This window comes from Spermophilus citellus (genome assembly GCF_964194105.1).
Source record: "Spermophilus citellus genome assembly, chromosome: 6".
Lineage (NCBI taxonomy): Eukaryota > Metazoa > Chordata > Mammalia > Rodentia > Sciuridae > Spermophilus > Spermophilus citellus.
The window spans coordinates 98015847-98036018 of record NC_138187.1 but is presented as its reverse complement, the minus strand read 5'-3'; the positions used below and the strand labels follow the sequence as shown (position 1 = coordinate 98036018).

General features: G+C 38.3%; 2 protein-coding genes across 3 annotated transcripts in view; one reads left to right on the top strand and one right to left on the bottom strand.

Moving 5' to 3' along the window:
- The window catches only part of GPR137B (G protein-coupled receptor 137B), a 35862-nt gene extending 31191 nt beyond the window's left edge, over nt 1-4671 (top strand). For both annotated transcript variants that reach the window (XM_081299664.1, XM_081299663.1), the window contains exons 6-7: nt 590-714; nt 2275-4671. In XM_081299664.1, coding sequence (XP_081155790.1) covers nt 590-714; nt 2275-2386 — 237 coding nt within the window. In that variant the 3' untranslated portion in view covers nt 2387-4671. The remainder of the gene's footprint in view (nt 1-589; nt 715-2274) is intronic.
- A 9123-nt stretch (nt 4672-13794) lies between these two features.
- ERO1B (endoplasmic reticulum oxidoreductase 1 beta) overlaps nt 13795-20172 on the bottom strand; it is a 45655-nt gene continuing 39277 nt past the window's right edge. Inside the window, exons 15-16 of the mRNA XM_081296946.1 lie at nt 19038-19171; nt 13795-16713 (exon numbers count right to left, since the gene is read on the bottom strand). Of these exons, the coding sequence (XP_081153072.1) occupies nt 16653-16713; nt 19038-19171 (195 nt within the window). The 3' untranslated portion in view covers nt 13795-16652. The remainder of the gene's footprint in view (nt 16714-19037; nt 19172-20172) is intronic.

The following is a 20172-nucleotide window of genomic DNA, read 5'->3' as shown; positions in this document are numbered from 1 at the left end:
GTGGATTTGGGCTATGTGAGAAAAGGGTGGATGAAAGCATAGAATGAAATCCACAAATAAGCTGGTCCTTATCTCATACCCCGAGGATAATAACTTGCTTTATTCTTACTCTTCTCTGGATAGTCACTGATGATCCAGGAATACAGAACAGTGAGGCTGGGGTGGGGGTTGAGGCATACCCTGACCCAGAGGCCCTTGGATACAGAACTGGGATGAAATTCAACAATGTACATTTCAGAGTTTTTGAGAAATGAACTCAATTTGGGGGCAAAAACAAGATGAAATAACCATAGAGACAGGCAATAGAAATAGGTTAAGAACCTTTCCCAGTATGATTTCATCACTGTTTTTATTTTGTATGAATGCCCACAAGATTATACAGGTTTATATCCAAAAAGGACTACCAAGTTTGGCTAATTTGGGCATTTTTAATGAGGGATTAAACAATGACAACTCACTGTTGAAACCAAGATGGATTTTATCTATGCTGATGTAGTGATCACCCCAGCGTAAAGGAAGTGATCTGAACATCTTAATCTTGGGTAATGCATAGTATCTGGAAGGATGCTGAATGATTATCTCTTTCTAGACCAACCCTGGAATGATCCCCAGCCATGGATTCAATCCCAGATCATATTTCTTTGACAACCCTCGAAGATATGACAGTGACGATGACCTTGCCTGGAATATTGCCCCTCAGGGACTTCAGGGCAGGTAAGACCCTGGTTCACATATAGGGCTCATGAGGAGGAGACAGCTACACCACTGAAATGGATTCCTTCATGAAAACCACGTAGCTAGAGGTGGTGCAGGACCTCTAGCAGATTATTTTACATAAGTGAAGTGTGAATGAAAAAGGACTGACAAAATCTTAAAGCCCCACGACATTATTACAGTGTCCTAAACACTACATGGTCGGCATGTCTGTAATAGCTGTGCTGTGTGAATGCAAATGGTGTTTAAAAGAAAAACAACTGCAGAATTTCCCAGAGACTAAGGTGTTGTTTCAGTCAGCATTTTTTGCTACTGTGCCAAAAGGACCGGACAAGCACAACTGTAGAGGAGGAAAAGTTGATGTGAGGGTTCATGGTTTCAGAGGTCTTTTAGTCCATAGAAGGCTGGCTCCATTTCTCAGGGCTCGAGGTGAGGCTCAACATCATGGCAGAAGGAAGCAGTTCACATCATGGTGATCAGGAAGCAAAGAGACTCTGCTTGCCAGATACAAATATATTCACCAAAGCCACCCCCAATTCCCACCTCCTCCAACCACTTCAGTTACCATTGTTAAACTTCATCAGAGGATTAATTCACTGATGGGTTTAAGACTCTCAAAACCAAATAATTTCTTCTCTGAACCTTCTTGCATTGTATTACATGTGAGTTTTTGGGTGACACCACATCTAAACCATAACAGGTGTACTCTGACTCTCTAAGAGGGAAAGAGAACACTAGGCCATGAAAACACTTAACGGAAACGGAACATGGGAAATCCAAGCAGACTAATCAGATGTTCTAAAGTCAGAGCCTTCCTTAGTGTCCAGGTGTTTCAGCTATGCTCACTGCCCTGTGATCTCATGCTTGCTGAGCCCCTCCTGTTGCTGAGTTTAAAGATTTATTCTATGTCAGTGTACCTTTGATAAGATATACACCCCCACCCCTGCAGATGGGGATGGAACCCAGGGCCTCAGACAATACTAGGCAAGCCCTCTATCATTGAGCTATATTCCTAGCCCTATGCTAGCAATAGGAAAGTCCTTAGAAAACCTTAAAAGCACTCTGAAGAGGATCCTTGCCTTAGAAGAGACAGAAAAGCCAGGAGAATGGGGATCACTTCCGTCTCCACAATTAGCCCCATGAGGAAAGTGAGGCACAGAAGTTATTTGTTCAGGCACACAAAGGTTGTGAGCTATCATTCACACAAGCATTCATTCGTTGATGGAAATGTGTTATACATAGTGACTTGTTTCTAGGTTCTAGTGATGCTGCGCTCTGAAGAGTTCAGTAGAGGGGCTGGGGTTGTAGCTCAGTTGTAAAGCGCTCACCTAGCATGTGTGAGGCACTGGGTTCGATTCTCAGCACCGTGTATAAATAAAATATAATAAAGATCCATTGACTTTTTAAAAAAAGTTCAATAGACCATGTGTAGGCTGCCAGCATGGTGCACAGGACTGTTCTAAATGGGCTTAGTGTATACCAGTTCCATCTACTTAACCAGACATGTAATGCATACGGAATATGCCACTTTAAGACAGTGATTTTTTTTTTTTTTTAAAGTTTTGCTCCAGACTACTATGACTGGGGACAACAAACTAACAGTTTCCCAGCACAAGGAGGACCTTCACAGCAAGACTCAACTTTGGATCCTGACAAACCAAGCCACGGGTAGCATCAGTTACACTTTAATTGAAGATTCCTTTGTTGAAAATCTACAGAAAGACAATGATAGCTGAGTTTTTTGGGGGGGCACTTTTCCCCTAAGAAATAGGACTTGATTTTTATTTTAGTTTTTTTCTAATGGCTCGATAGGACAAAGCAATAATTTAGATTGATAAATTCTTATTTTCAGTACTAATAAGCGAGCCTGGCTATTTCATTGGGTATAATTTAAAGAAAATCTGTACTTTTATAAAAATGTATTTTATATAACTTAAATAATAATGCTAAAGAATACTAGGGTTTTTCCTTGAGAATGTTATGCAATATATGTTGTAGTTTGCACATCTTTTATGCATAATTCACTTTAAAAGCACAGAATACATGGTTTAACGCTTTTGAACTAAAGTCATCCTTACCTCTGAAGGTCACTCGGATTCCTCCACATTAGTAGACTCCTAAAATACAATTCACATCCAGAAAGCCAATTGTGACTGCAGTGTTAAATTACATGGAACATTATCAGCTTTAAGGAAAATGGCTCTTCAGAGTCTTCTAAAGATCCAGATGTTTGGTCTCAATCTTATATTTTGCCAAAAGTCTGGTACTTCCTTTTAAGGACACCAATGCATGCACTTTGGTAAGAACAAGCTGATTACATTAACAATGTAGCTGACTGACACTATTAAACCACCTCTGCTTTATTCATAGTGATTTTGCATATTTTTTTCAGCAAAATGAAATTAAATATCCATTACTTCAGGAGTGCAGCCAGATTCTACCTTTCCTAACTCGGCAAACATCCACTTCTCAAGGAGAAACCATGAGGTTCCCAAGAAGGCGTTAATATGCCTTTAGGTTGAAATTCTCTAGAATTGATAGTTTTTCTGTAATATCCAACCACGTTTAAAATGCCTCTTGAACAGCTCCACAAGCAGCTCAGCTGAAAGCTTAAGGTTTGACATGGCAGTGGGGCTGCAATAAGCTATTGGGGAGGGGGATTTTCCAGACAATTGCTGAAAGAGCTCTCTATGAAATATATCCCAGACCAAAAGTGCCATTGTAAAACCTCCAGACCTCCACTGTATATACTCTCGAGCTACCCACAAGGAGGCTGAATGCTCCGATTTTCCACACACCTCTGGTTCTAGAGGAAGTATCATTGCTGTAGAGAAAGGACTATTCCATTCTGCCTCACCTTAGAAGTTTCATCTTAGGACAGAATGAAGGACAAGTGAGAAGGATTTGTAAGGATTATGAGTTCTGTAGCTCCTACTTCCCACTCTGGTCTTCAGGAATAACTGATCTCTGGACATTAACTTCACATAAACAACTCTACTTTCTTATTCTGATGGTCTTTAAAATTGGGATCTCCAAAGTTCAAATGAGTCATGATTGGGTTTTTCAGAAAACCTTTACCCTGCGTAATCTCAGAACACAGTCTTTCTGTACATGGAATAATCTGGGTCAACTATTATTTAAAATACCATTTAAAATAGTTACTTGCCAGGGAAAATTTTACACTGAAGCAAAGCCTGCACCAATCATTTAGGTTGCCTCAAAACAGTATTATACATTGTTACTCTAAACAGTGTTAAGAAACCCCCATCGTGGTCACTTTCTTTTTCATGTTTAAGGAGTTCATAGTATTAAGGCAAAGTGCATATATACCCAGGAAAGAGAACTCCAGGATCACAGGGAGACTCTTGCTTGCCTTTGGGCCACATTGTCTCCCACTGTGCTGGGAGAATTCAGGCAGATGCACCATATAAGTCTTTGCTATGTCCTGCATCCTTCACTATTTAGTCAGCCAAGGACAGGTGTATTTTAAAGTGCAATATCATAAGATCACATAATTATTGTACTTATCCAACAGTACATAAACACTGTTTAATTATCTTGTTACTATCAGGAAAAGCAAAATCCCCAGCATCAAGTAACAGAAGCCACAATCCACTTTTATGATAGATTGCTAATATTTACATGAACTATTTTTTTGTTGGGAAAGATAATATTTTAAGTGCCCGTTCTGCCCTCCTCCTTTAAAAAAAGTAATGCTAAACTTTTAGGAATGATGTCAACCCACACTGGAATAAACAACTATCAGACTCACATCCTCTCATAGAACCATGTACCCTACAAGCTGCAAGATGCTGCAGGAACATTGTAGAAAGGAAAAGCAAGTTTCCCAAGCTTCTGAATTTACTTGCCCTGCAAGGTATGCTAGCAAAACTGTTCTTTATGTGGAATTTTGAATGCTAAGAGGGGAAGAGGACTGATTTCTGGTTCTAAAATGCCCAATGTGATAGAGAAGATGGCGGCGGGAAGTGAGTAAGCCGCTCTGTGCTCCGCACCGCCGCGTCTGAAAAGATGAGGTAAAGATCATTAAAGGAGATCTGTCGACAAAAACCCAGCACCGTGTCAAGAAAGGGGCCTAGGTGGAGTGAATCCGCCACTAATCCAGCCAAGGTGGAGGGAGTCCATCACGACCTCAGCACGAGCAGTAAGGCTGCAGCCCCAGCTGCACGGCTCTATCGGCCCCATCTCCTTCTCCTCTCCGCCTCTCCGCCTTGCTTCTCCCCAGCTGTCTCTCCTCCCAAGCTCAGTCTCTAAATCTAGATCTCAATTTCTTTCCCCCACCCCGCCCGCTCTCCTGCGTGTCCGGTACCCGGCCGGCGCGGCCCCGAGGCGCCGCCTCCCCTCCCCCAACCCACACCCCCTCCCAGGGGTTCCGAAGACCGCTGCTGCTGCTGCCGCTTCCCGCGGAGCACCATAGAGCAGACTCTTCACCGCGCGAAGGAGCTGCCGAATTAAATGAAACAGCTGATAAGATGAGTGACAATTTAAAATCCAAGTGATCTGAGAACACGCACTGAGCCCTGATCCGCTGAATTCAAACTCCTGGTCACCTGCTTCCCGCAGACAAACAGCTATGACTCGGCATTAATTCATCCGGCTGAAACAACTGGTCAGCCCTTCTCATCATACGAAGGTAAATGCCTACCGAGCCTTCATAAGTAGTGGCCACAGGTTTGAAACGGGGCTTGGGAGAGAAGGACCCACCCATTGAATTGGTCGCCCGGCAAAGGGAAACGACGTCATCAGACTGTTGCAGAGGAGATAACTTCATTGAAACCGGCAGCTAAAGGTGTGTGATCCCATAGCCTTCCCTCTCCACACATCAGGAAAACCTTAAGGGCCCCTCCCAGCTCTCTCTTGAGTGCTACAGCCAGCCCAAGAGAATCAGAAGTGGTGCGGACCCGCCTACCGCTCCCACCAGGGCTGACTGCTGAGGTCTCTTGCACCAGCTACGGGGAAGTGGATACCGGAGGGCAAGTAAAATCCGCTGAGGATTCTCAGCCCCAAGCTCTACAAACTTAAGATCTGAGGGAATGGCAAACTGGAAGAGAGTGCCCAGTCGTTCATGAAAACAGGGCTCCCGGGAGCAGCAGACCTGGCGTGTAGCCAGTATTGTGGTGAGAGGGGCCTGGCTAAAGAAAAAGTGGGAAGTGACTAGACACAAGAGGAGGCCCTAGACACTCAGGATTGGAGACTCGCCCAGTCTGGGAGGAGCTGCTGCACAGTGATTGGTTCCCGCGTATTGACAGGAGAAACTTGACCCGGTGGGCACAGCGCCATCTACTGGAAGAGAAGTTAATCAAACTCTAAGAAGGCATTTATTAGGGTTTTTTTTTTTTTTTTGATTTGGGTTTTTCATTTTCATTTTCATTTTTTTCTTGTTTTATTAATTTTTTTTTTACAAAATATTTTTTTAAAATATTATTTTATTTTATTTTTTGTTTGTTTTTTTTGTTAATTTTTTTTTTTAGTTCCTATTTTTTTCTTCTTTACTCTTTTCATTTTTCTTATCCCCCCTTTCCTTGAATTCTACCTGCCTACTCTCATTCTCTTTAGAGACTTCTTCCCTTCCCTTCAAATACCTTTCCTCCCAAACATCAAATTAATTTACAGGAGTAAACAGTAACTCAGCAGTCAAACAGAACAAGAAGTAACATGAGCAGCTTCAAAAAACAAGGAAGAAAAGGAGTACAAACAATGTAGGACAGCCTAAATATTCAGGAGGACCTAGAGTCATCAGAAAAATGGTCATATAAAGAACTCAAGGAACACCTTAGACAGATGGAATGGAACCTTAAAGAGGATACAAGACAGCAAATCCAAGCAGTGAAAGAACACATTGAGAATGAATTTCATAAACAGATAAAGGAAGAAGTTAAGCATCTTTATCAGGAGATAGAGATTATAAAAAATAATCAAACAATAATTCTAGAAATGAAGGAAACGATAAACCAAATTAAAAACTCAATTGAGAGTATCACTAACAGAGTGGAGCAAGTAGAAACCAGAACGTCAGATAATGAAGACAAAATATACCATCTTGAAGAGTCTAGCCAACTCAGAAAGGCTGGTAAAAAATCACGAGAAAAATATCCAAGAGTTATGGGATAACATGAAGAAACCAAACTTACGAGTCATTGGGATAGAAGAAGGTACAGAGATTAAAACCAAGGGAATGAGAAACCTGCTGAATGAAATAATTACAGAAAACTTTCCAGAAATAAAAAAGGAAACAGATATACAAATTGAAGATGCATACAGGACACCGAGCACACAAAATCACAGTAGACCAACGCCAAGACACATTGTTATGAAGATATCCAATATACAGAACAAAGAGAAAATATTAAAAGCTACAAGAGAAAGGAGACAGATTACATTTAGGGGTAAACCAATACGGTTAACAACAGATTTTTCATCACAGACACTGAAAGCAAGAAGGTCATGGAACAATGTATTTCAAACACTGAAAGACAATGGATGCCAACCAAGAATTCTGTATCCAGCAAAATTAAGCTTCAGGTATGACAACGAAATAAAAATCTTTCATGATAAACAAAAGTTAAAAGAATTTGCAGCCAGAAAACCAGCATTGCAAAGCATTTTGAGCAAAACACTACACGAGGAAGAAATGAAAAACAATAACCAAAACCATCAGTGGGAAGTGCCTCAGTAAAGACAGAGGGCGAGGGGAAAGACAATCATGGAGAAACAAACTAAAAAATTTTTTTAAAAAAAGGATAAACAATCAAACATGGATGGAAGTTCAAACCACATATCAATAGTAACTCTGAATGTTAATGGCTTAAACTCTCCAATAAAGTGACATAGGCTGGTATCATGGATTAAAAACACAAATCCAACAATATGCTGCCTCCAGGAGACACATCTGATTGGAAAAGACATACACAGGCTGAAGGTGAAAGGATGGGAAAAAATATACCACGCACACGGTCCTCGCAAGCAAGCAGGGGTGGCCATCCTCATATCGAATAAAATCGACTTCAAGACTAAGTTAATCAAAAGGGATAAAGAAGGTCATTATATACTGTTAAAAGGAACCATTCACCAACAAGACATAACAATTATCAATATTTACGCACCAAATAATGGTGCTGCGACATTCATAAAACAAATTCTCCTCAAATTCAAGAATCAAATAGACCACAACACAATAATTATGGGAGACTTCAACACACCTCTCTCACCATTGGATAGATCCTCCAAACAAAAGTTGAATAAAGAAACTATAGAACTCAATACCACAATCAATAACCTAGACTTAACTGACTTATATAGAATATATCAACCATCATCAAATGGATATACTTTTTTCTCAGCAGCACATGGATCCTTCTCAAAAATAGACCATATATTATGCCATAGGGCAACCCTCGGTAAATATAAAGGGGTGGAGATAATACCATGCATTTTATCTGATCATAATGGAATGAAACTGGAAATCAATGATAAAAGAAGGAAGGAAAAACCCTACATCACATGGAAAATGAACAATATATTACTGAATGATCAATGGGTTACAGAAGACATAAAGGAGGAAATCAAAAAATTCTTAGAGATAAACGAAAATACAGACACAACATATTGGAATCTATGGGACACAATGAAAGCAGTTTTAAGAGGAAAATTCATCGCCTGGTGGTCATTCCTCAAAAAAAGAAGAAACCAACAAATAAATGAGCTCACACTCCAACTCAAAGCCCTAGAAAAGGAAGAGCAAAACAACAGCAAATGTAGCAGAAGGCAAGAAATAATTAAAATCAGAGCGGAAATCAATGAAATTGAAACAAAAGAAACTATTGAAAAAATTAACAAAACTAAAAGTTGGTTCTTCGAAAAAATAAATAAGATCGACAGACCTTTAGCCATGCTAACGAAGAGAAGAAGAGAGAGAACTCAAATTACTAACATACGGGATGAAAAAGGCAATATCACAACAGATGCTACAGAAATACAGAAGACAATTAGAAATTATTTTGAAAACCTATATTCCAATAAAATGCCCAATGTTCCCTTGTTTTAAAGTAAAATGAAATTTAAACCCTGATAACGTGCAAGTTAAAAGTGCCTGGAGAAGAGGTAGTACTACTGAAAATTCTGTACCACCATTGTAGTCCAATGCAGCATTAAAAAACTGCACGCAAATGTTTCTGTGTGACTACTAAAGACATAGCCACCTCTGCAATGAATCATTCTACCTGCTCTGTGGAGGTATTTTTCATTGGCTTTGTTTCCATTTTATATAATTAAGGAGTTCTGCTTAGCTGGTGGCATACATCTGTAATCCCAGTGACCTGAGAGGTTAAGGCAGAAGGACTGCCAAGTTTGAAGCCAGCCTCAGTAACCTAGCAAGACCCTGACTCAAAATAAAAAGGCTGGAGATGTAACCTAATGGTAAAACAAAACATCCTTGGGCTTGATCCCCAGTACCCCTTCACAAAAAAGTTCTGATTATTACAATATGCGTATCCATTATATTTAGTTATGCCAATTCTCTCTTGAATGTTACCACATTTTTAATACTGTGCTGGTCCCACAGTCATCTGCTTAGATCAGGCAAACTCACTAGTCCCTCCCACATTCCACCTTAACAAAAACTCATAACTGGTCTTTGGAGTCCTTGCTATTGAGCCCACACTTAATCCCTATTACACCAAATAAGCATTAACTCCAAAGATTCAGAAGTGCTGTGAGAAAGATTTTCATTTACATCTACATACTGATTACTACTATAAAACTACTTTTCTTAAACTTTTGTTGCTGGGGATTAAACCCAGGGCCTCAGGCATACTAGGCAAGTGCTCTACCACTAAACTTTTTATTTTTTGGTGCTGGGGATTGAACCTAGGGCCTTGTGCATGCAAGCCAAGCGTACTACCAACTGAGCTATATCCTGAGCCCTGCTTCTAGTTTCCTAATAGGTAAACCTACATTAGAACTAAATAGGTCTTAATATTTTTTTAAAAATCCTTGCACTTTAGATTGCTATATGATAATATTATACACTGGTATGGAGAAATGTGATACACATTTATACTTTGTATCCGATGTGAGAATTTTATTAAAAACGTTTCCAATTGTGCATAAACTACTTACAACTTAAAGGTCCAGATGGAGGAGCTGTTGGAATGATCAGGATAAACAGTAAAGTTCTTCTCAAAGACTCTATATTAATAAACCACTTCAAGTGAGGAAACCTGTTAAAAGGGACAGTGTGCATAAGGGAATGGAATTCCATGTCTATAGTCATTGTTTTGCTACACTGGTCTGTGAACTCGGGAGCAACTGTATGTTAACCCTATTCTTGGCCCTCATCAGGGACACATGAAAAGCCCTATCCAAAGCCCTGCTCAAAATATCTAACATCTGCTGAAAACGTCCCTGTGCCCCAGCCCAGCTCTGTACCTGACTGCTGTATCTTTGCCCCATCCTTCTGGGCCAGGACATGGTGCTATATCCATGCAGTGCTGCACAGGTCAAGTTACAGGTTCAAAGTCCTCAGATGCAAATCCAGTGACTCAACAGCTCCTGGCATCTACTTGCTTTCTCCAGGTCTGGATTCCCTACTACTTTCTAGTTCTTGAGCCATGGCTGACCCCTGCTCTCTACTTTCCCTGACACCAACTAATACCTTGGCAATCAATCCTTTAGTTTCAAATCTGGTCTGTCCTTTTGGAGTTGGGTGCACTACCACTCAAATATTAACTTTTTAAAAAATTCACAATAGACTTTCTGGCCCTAATTTTAGCCTGGGCAGAGCTGGAGTTCAGAGGCTTTCTTCTCCTGAAATGTGACCTCCATCTCTCCAGTTTATGACCCTCAAAGTCCTCCCTTTCCCCGTTTCTCCTTATGGGCATGACCTTTTGCTCATTAGTCTCACCTGCCCCCCAGCAGTCCCTCTAGACCCTGTGCAGTCCTGAGGCCTGGTGTTCTTAGCGCCATTTTATATCTTAATGTCTTCTGTCTGGATAAATGAACACTGCTTTCTCAGGGCCATTCAACCTATGGAACTGAGTAGCCACAGAGTGCTTCTCCCTGGTACAATCACTAGCCCAGAATCTGGACTTCAGGTTTACAGAGATAAGAACTGTTAAGAGAAATGTGCTGTAAAGGCCACAGGAAAAGGTACACAATCCCAGAATATTGCCTGGTGAAGCCAACTTTGCCCTGAGGAGTGGTGTCAGGGAAGTGACTTTACCTGTGGAGCCTGATGGCAATATCAGGAAGATACTATACAGTTCATTCCACCCAGTACTACCAATCAGAATAGCTAGACACACTGGGGGAAAATGGAGGGGAGGGCGGGAGAGACAGGAAGGAATTAAAGACAACCAGGGTACAGATATTAAAAAATACAGCCTGTATAATTAAACAGTGTTTGCTACATTTACACACCAATTAGAGAAACAGAGACAGAACCCAGGTAGAGCTAAAAGTGCATATGGGACTTGAGATATGACAAGCATAGTCTTCTCTAGATGGGATTCTAGGTTGGCATTTGTCATCTTCAGCTGACATTAATACTGAAAAGGTACCAAGATATAAACAGAATAATCCAGTTAGCTAACAGAATAGTAAGTTACATGGTGGCAGTGACATCTGTTGCTTATTCACTGCTGTATTTCCAGTTCCTAGAGGTGAGTGAATACTCACCTCTTGTTGTTTTGGTAGATTTTTTTTTTAAGGTGCCTTGTATACTTGTATCTATTGCTTATTGATTTTATAAGTTTAGTACTTATTTAAGAGCTTTTCCTTCTTGTTTTACATTGTATAATCAAAATACTTGACAAAAATTAACTTAGAGGAGGAAAACAACCTAGGGAAAAGATGCTGAGCTCTGGGCAACAGGGAAGCGAGGGGGTGGGAGGCACAGAAAAGATAAACCTACCTCAAGCACACCCAAGTGACACACTAGGTCCCGCCTCTCAGCAGTCTTTCAGCTTTCAGTGGATGGATTAATCGCCTGATGTGGACAGATCCTTCATGATGTAATCATGTCCTAAAAGCAGCATCTCTGAGCCTTGCTGAACCGGAGACCGTACTTTTAACACATAAGATTTGGACCTGGCACATCCCCAAAAGCTCAATAAAAGGTAATGAGGATTTTATAAGATAATCCTCAAATCATCCTTGGAGACTAAATCCTACAATAGAAGCACCAAGATGAAATTCTGTCCACATGAGCACTAGTGTTGTGCCTCCATTTGCCTTCACTTATTTGGCAAATGCAATACTAAAATAATTAGCCTAGTAGTAAAAAAAAAAAAAAAGAAAAAAGATCTTTACCAGTAAGCAGTGACAAGTGCAACCCTTGAGAGAGAACACTGAGCCAGAGTTTTAGCACGTTTTAAGGATTTTTAAAGCTCATATAGAAAAGCAAATCAGAATAGCTAGACACACTGGGGGAAAATGGAGAGGGCGAGACAGACGAGAAGGAATTAAAGACGACCAGGGCACAGATATTAAAAAATACAGCCTGTATAATTAAACAGCATCTGCTACATTTACACACCAGTTACAGAAACAGAACCCAGGTAGAGCTAAAAGTGCATATGGGACTTGAGATATGACAAGCATAGATTCTCAGCCAGGCATAGTAGCACATGTGTGTGGTCCCAGTTGCTTGGGAGGCTGAGGCAGGACAAGTCTGTTCAGCAAGTTCAAGTTCAAGTTCAGCATTATAAAAACACTTCTCAAAAAAAAAAAAAAAGGTAGCTCTCAAACTAGTGAGGGAAAAATGAACTGTTAAAGGTACTGAGTGGACAACTAGGTAATCATTTGTGGGAAAAAATTGGGTTGACCAGGATACATTCCAAAGGATCAAAATTTGGATGTTTGAAAAAAAAAAAAAACCCATAAAAGTTCTAGAAGAAATTGGTGAATTATTCCATTGTCCTGGATTGAGGAAGGCATTATAACCATGACTTAAAAATCCAGAAAATACTAAAAAAAAGTTATCAGGATAGATAAAAATAGAAAACTTCATGGCAAAACCATTATAAGCAAAGCTAAATGACAAACAACAAATTCAAAAAACTGCAGTTCATTATAGCTGAAGTGTTATTATCCCTAACAAACTAGTACTAGAAATCCGTAAGGAAAATAATCGTGATAGAAAAGTGCACAAAAGATTTGAACACAAAAGCAAACAAATGTTCTTAGGCATATTAGAAGGTGTTCAACCCTAGTCATAGGAATATAAACATATTGATCAGTTTTTTCATCTATCAGAAGATAGAATCCAGCATTTTAATAACATCTGTGATGGTTAGGCTGTGGGTTAAGATGTGAGATGACATACATAAAAATTCTGAAAGCAACCCAAATGACCAATAAGGGACCAGTTAAATGATGGCACATCCATGTGATGAAATACCACGCAGCTATTCAAAAATAACAAAGCCATCTTGTAACACGTGAAGGCCATCAAGAAATAGTATGTGTAAAAAAAAGCAAATGATGTGTATATGATGTCACTAAGTAAAAATGAGAAAACGCTTTACATTTGTATATTTGTATATGCCCAGAGATGTGTGGCTGGAAACATGAGAAACCAAGAGCGGAGGTCATATATAGTGCTGGTGGGCAGCGGGTATGCAGTGCTGGAAGTTGGGCCTATGATATGAGGACATTTGCTGTATAACTTTTGTTATCTTTTGGCTTTTTAACCATATGAATGTATTACCTATTCAGAAAATTAAATAAAATAAGCATATTTTAAAAGCCTTATGAATCAATACAAATTGAAAGATGTTAAAAACCTCCATATCTTTTAGTCGAAAGTAACAGGCCACTTGTACAGAGACACAGACCACACTGAGAGCTCTGGAGTCAGATTTTCTGGACCAGTTAGTGAGCCTATCCTGTCCTCCGTTTTCTTATCACCTACCAGTGCTGCTGTGAAGATGAAACAATGCCTGCCAACACTTGCTATCATGACTAGAAGCAGCCACCTCAGACCACCTGCAAATATATTTTCTCCCCACTCCACAAATGACAAGCAAATCTTCATCTCCTAAAAGAAACACTTAAAATTTGGGGGGGGGGGGTGGAAATAAGACAGAAAAAGATTGCAGAAACACGTACTTTAATCCACATTTTCTATAATCTGGTGGGTACAACAGCAAATTATTTGGAATTCTTTTTCAAAAGTCAAAGCTGCACCTGTAAGAGTTACTTAAAATAGAGTACTAGTGATCTTATGTGTTGAATTTTGTACAAAAGAATTTCCACAATACCGTGCACCTAACCTGTGTCTTTTGGTGAATAGCTATGGTTTCTGTAGGTACTTCAGTCTGCAAACTGCTGGGAGGTTTACTGTGAACTTTTTCTCAAGTTTCCAGCTGAAGGCAATGCTGATGAAGACCAAAAGAGCTGTCCTTTCTTACATACAATGGCACCTATGCAAAGTCGAAAACATGGCACAGTGTTTCACATACATAATAAAATTACAAAACTGAGTAATGCACAATGTTTAAAGTCAGAGCATTTTACTTGTCAAATTTCAAAACTGAAATCTGTTATTCTTCCATATGATCTTCCTCATAATCCAAGAATCAAAACAGAAGGAACACAGTATGTGGTTTGTCTAACTTACAGAGATGCCTCTTAAAAAAAAAATTTGAAGGAAGGAATGGTTCCTTTTCTCCTTGTTCATTAGATCATCAGCTGCTACAATCATTTCTGTCAGTTATATGGTCAAGTGCTGGATTTTTACATTAAGTGATGAGATACAGACAAATTCCAAGAAATGCTCACTAGCTGAGCATTTCAAACACCGTGCCATCAGTTTTCAGTCACCACCTCACAGCCAAAGTGAGTGAACTGGGAGCAGTTTACATCTCAAGGACCATTAAATGTCACCAGACTCACAAAGCAGGTTCCTGCAGTCTACACAATCTTTAGAAACACACAACACACACAAACGTAGACTGCTCCCACAATCTGATTTATAGTAAATAAAATAAAGGTAATCAGATGAATTTCAGATGCAGAATACTTAATTTTATTTTCTTAGAAGTGAAAAAATTCATTAAAACCAAAAGTAACTTTAGCTTAACTAGATCTTTTAATATGCCAGAGCACATTCTAATATATTTTCCTAAGCTTGAAACAAATTAAAGAAAAATGCAATAAATGGAAATGACCAAGAATTTTCTCTAGTAAATACGAGTTTAAATAGTAGCTGTTAACTGGGGAATGGTGAAGTAACACTAAAGAGATCTTTAATTTACAATAAAAATAAACAAAGTGCAAATTTTTCACATTTTCTGAAACTGAATGATCACTAAGTGAAGAATAATTCTTATTCTTACTAGCAAGATGACTAGATATTCACTTAGCCTTAAGGTTTCCCTCCTCAAAACCTCCCCAAAGGAGGGGGGAAGGAAAAAAATGGAGGAAGCTCCAATCAAGCCAATCTTTTTATTCAACCTAACAAAATTACCCCCCAACTACAACAAAATCCCACATTCATAAAGGTTAGAAATTGGGTAAGAAAATAAATAACTCTAGTTGGACCTTCTTCCCCCAATTATACTGTTCCACAGGATGGCAAAAATATAATTTTAAAATATGCCATGAAACTGTAAAGGAACACATATCAGACTCTGGCAGCATATGATATAGGTTTAAGAGCACTTATTTACTTTAGGGAAGATGGAAGACTCTAAGGAGAAACTAGACTTTGTACCTGTGATATTTCTACATGAATATTCAACCTTTCAAGTTAATTCCATTATATCCACTGACACCTTTAAAAGAATCAAGACTTTTAAATATTGTTTGACGACTAAATCCCAGGATTAGAAAGTGACAGTCTAGGACCTAAAAGTCTGTTGGTCTGAGTCACACAAAGTACCACTGATACCGGATGAGCTAAAAATGGAAAGAGAGGGAAAAGGAAGCCTAGAAGAGGCCTGACCTGATCTCCCTCTGATATATATCACCAGAGACAATAGCACTGAGAGCTAAAGGGTTGCATAGATTGTATTCAAAATTAAATCCTTTAAAAAGTACTTACTTTAAAATAGCAAGTTTTGTGAATAAAAGTAATTGGCATAAATTCATATATTTCCCTTCAAATTTTTCAAGAAATAATCCATTAAATAAATATGCAGGGTTTTTTTTTTTTCTTAAAGTAACTGACAATATCTAAAATTAGGAGAGGAACAAAGTCAGAAGGTGATCTGTTTTAGGTAAGGAATGCTCCTGTGCCAGCCCAGTGCATAGACAGGACCCCTTGTGCAGTCAGCACTTACCTTCACCAACACAGGTCCTTTAGGCAAAAAACAAAACTACATCCTCAACAAAAATATCAAAAACCGTGGAACTGGAGCTAGAAGTGCTGGGGATCTTTAAGGAGCCCCTGTTCCATTCACTGAATTGGCCACTGACCACAAGGTCAGCCCCACACTATAGAAGGTGACACACAAAGTGCCAGGCAAGGCTAAAAACAAGTTAAATCACAGACACATTTTTGTGATCCTAGTCCTAACCAACACTGGTTCCCTAGTTGTTCTTTTCCACAAAAGACTGAACTCTGTTACTAAGATAGGAATAGTCATTTAAAGTTTGACAACTGGAAATAAAGGGTAATATAATAAAAATAAAACCAATTCAAAACAAATGGAACAGAAGAATATTCAACAGAAACACATGAAATTAAATAGAATTAGTATAATTTACATATCTTAAAAGTATATACTTCATTTATAAATATTTCTAAATGATAATCTATTAAAGGTCATAAATATTCAAGTGAACATTTGAATTTTCTCTTTTAAGAGTTCAGAATTCTTGAAGTCTTAGAAGATTAGTCTCTCTCTGCTGAATGTCCAAGACTAAAAGGCTTCATCAAGCCACTGTACGTCTCTACTTGGACATATAAAAAGCCTTTATTACCTACTGTGTTGTAATAAAACTTTAAAATTCTGTAACTCTCTTATACTTGTAGAAAGCCTATAGGAGAAAAAGAAAAGCATATTAGTACATACAGCTAATATGATGTTACTTGTTTCAAATTCCTGATAATGTTAAAGGCCACAATTTGAAAGCAAAATCTAAAGTTAAAAACAAACAATAATACTGAACACTGAGGATTCCAATTTTTAAATCAGTATGCTACCATCTCTTACAAAAACTGACAAAACACAAAACTATAGTCCTTTGGTCTTGGTTTAGAAGGGGCAAAGGAAGCCAGTTACTTATTATCAACAGACTTTAGAAAAAGTAATATGAAAATAACTCACAATGATAAAGAATCTCAGATTATTTGTTTCCCCTCATAAATTCATTATGTACATACCTCTCCAAACACTGACTACTCCTTTCTAGCTGCCCCTCAAACACACTAATGCTGAGGGTAAAGACTGCTTCCTGCCTAGTACCTCCCTCTTCCCTGTATTCATCTAAAATTTGTTTATCAGTTGTGATTACTGACATACAAAACACATAAATCCAAGCTCATCAGCCCAGGCCAGAAATAAAACTCTAGGATGGGAAACACAAAAAAGTAATTCTACAAGCTCAATTCTCCTTATGTCAGAGCTGATATAAGGAACATCCAATGTTTCTCCTTCCTATAGCTTAGGGCGATGTAATACATGGTATATATTAAGCTCCTTTCTTTACTCAAGTGCTTAAAAAGTTACCATTTATTGAGAGCTTAGGGTATATCAGGCAATGTTCTAAGCCCATAACATGTAAGATCTCAGTAAACATTAAAAATGCTACAAGATAGACATAATTAATCCTGGTTTTACATTTTAAGAAAGTCAAGGCTCAAATAAATGTTTTCTCAAGGTCACTCAACTAGTAGGTAGGTTTTAACCATTAAGATGGTTCATCATTTTCATTTTACAGTTTAGAAAGGAAACTTGCTAGCAGAGCAGTGATTCTTTATTGAGCCCACAATGCTAATAAATGACAGACCACAATCCCTGGACTTGAAGACCTGATTCCAAGCCTAGAACTCTCCAGTGAAAAATAAAGATCAGGGTCTCTAGGTAAAGAAATAAAGCTGCCAAGTGTGCATTTATGAGACCCAGGGATATTTTAATGAAATTCTCAATTTTTTCTTCTTCCTAAGTTTAATTTTATTTGGACTTACATTTAAATTATTTAAAATCCTTTTCATTTCAGTTTCATTTTAAATTAATTTAAATTTCATTCAGTTTCTCCTGTTATCTTTCTACAGGCTTCATAAGTGGGTGGACTGAATTTTCATGAAATGCAAATTAACAATGGAGATTTTGTTCATTTTGTGTTTCAAATCTCAACCTACATCATCTTTAAATATAGGGAAGCAACAAGTAAAAATCATTGCTATTAAGATAAGAAAGGCCAGGTACAGTGGTGCACACCTGTAATCCTAGTGGTTCAGGAGACTGAGGCAGGAGGATCTAAGTTCAAAGCCAGCCTTAGCAACAGCAAAGCGCTAAGCAGCTCAGTGAGACCCTATCTCTAAATAAAAAACAAATAGGGCTGGGGATGGGGCTTAGTGGTCGAGTGCCCTCGAGTTCAATTTGTGGTGCCCCCCACCACCCTCAAAAAAAAAAAGATGAAAAAGTGTAATTAATCTATTTTTAAGTTAACTACCTATATGATTTAAAATGCATAATAAGAAAACATAAGCAATAATCTCTATATCACTTGGTCCCCTATTTTTTTTTTTGTTCTTAAATCTTCCTTGACTTGAATTCTTGCCCTGTTTTCCCAAACAGCATAGTATTATTTTCTGCAACTCTTCCTTCTATTTTGTATTCCTCCGTTGGCACTGCATCTATCTCTGTAGGTAAATTCAAATTATTTTTGATACCACTGTAGTATAAACAAGCAAGACTACATATCTGACAAATAAATGGGGTATAAATAAAAGAAAGAAGGTACTTAATGGCTTAAGAAATTAAGAGCAGGAAAAGAGGGCTGAATTTTTTTTTCCTTTGATAACCTTCATGACCACTATTCTTAATTCTATTATGGTACCTGAACAAATCATAGCCCCCTAATGACAAGGTTATTCAGAGAATATCATCTCCACAGAATTAAGGAGGCAAACTGAGACATCCTGGCAACTGGAAACTATTAACTTCTCCTATGATCAATAAGAAATTGACTTGCCTGCCTTGAAGCTGCTCTAAGCAAAGTGAGTCCAGGTATAATACAGTAATAACATCTTTCTGTCAACAAATCAAAACAAACTGCACTTCAGGGGAGAAGATGATCTTTGCAGCTTGCTCGGAACTGAATGGGAACAAAGTCTTTGCAGTGGAAATGGCTCTTACCTTCCGAAAGCATTTAGAAGAGCAACTATTTCCTGCCGAGTGAGCTGGAAGCCTTTGGATGGACTGTTCTCTGGAAGCTTTTGGATTTCTTTTTCAGAGAATAGTATCTTCAAGGCAGTTCCTAAACCCTGAGTCTAAAGAAAACATTGATGAACTGACAATTAACTTTATATAATAAGAACTACTATAAAGATTTAAATGGAGCTGGGGATGTGGCTCAAGAGGTATTGCGCTCGCCTGGCATGTGCAGGGCGCTGGGTTTGATCCTCAGCACCACATAAAAATAAAAATAAAATAAAATAAAGATGATGTGTTCACCAAAAACTAAAAAATATTTTAAAATTCTCTCTCTCTCTCAAAAAAAAAAAAAAAAAAGATTTAAAGGAATACCCAAGTCATTGTGATGACAAGAAACTCACATGGACTGAGCTTTTCACCAAAATATTAAACTATGCACAACATAGTGCCTCCTGGCAGGTTATGAATGAGATAACCTTAGCTAATAAACTATTAAGGAAAACTGAGCTGTTTTAAGACTTGTAAATGCCTATTTTACAACCTTGAAAACATCACATCAGGACTACAGTGTTTGATTTATAACCTTGAAAGCACTTATTTATTTATTTATTTAGAGCAAGCAGTGCTGGATGTAGAACCTAGGGCCTCAGGCATGCTAGGCAAGCACTCTACCATTGAACTCGGCTTCCAATCCCAATGAAAGCTTTTTTTTTTCTTTTCTTTCTTTCTTTCTTTTTCTTTTTTTTAAAAAAAACAACCCAGGCAATTCAAACCTTAGAGATTATTAGTGATAAGTATACTCATTAATTTCTCAATTGTCAGCACCAGAGGAAAAGATAATTTTTATTTTAGTGTAGTCTCCATTAAAATAACCGCCTCTTGATTTTTTGTAACTTATTATCCTTTTTAAAGAAAATAAAACATCAAACAATCCCTTTTCATTGTTCAGGGTAACAGACCTACCTAGCAGAGCTTTCATATTTTGTCCTTAGGTGGTCTCTTGTGACTACTGAAATAAATTCAATGACAAAATTGGATATTTAACTTTTATATAATTATAATTTACCTTTTGTGTAAACATATATAACTCTATTCACAATCACCAACTTTAGAAATG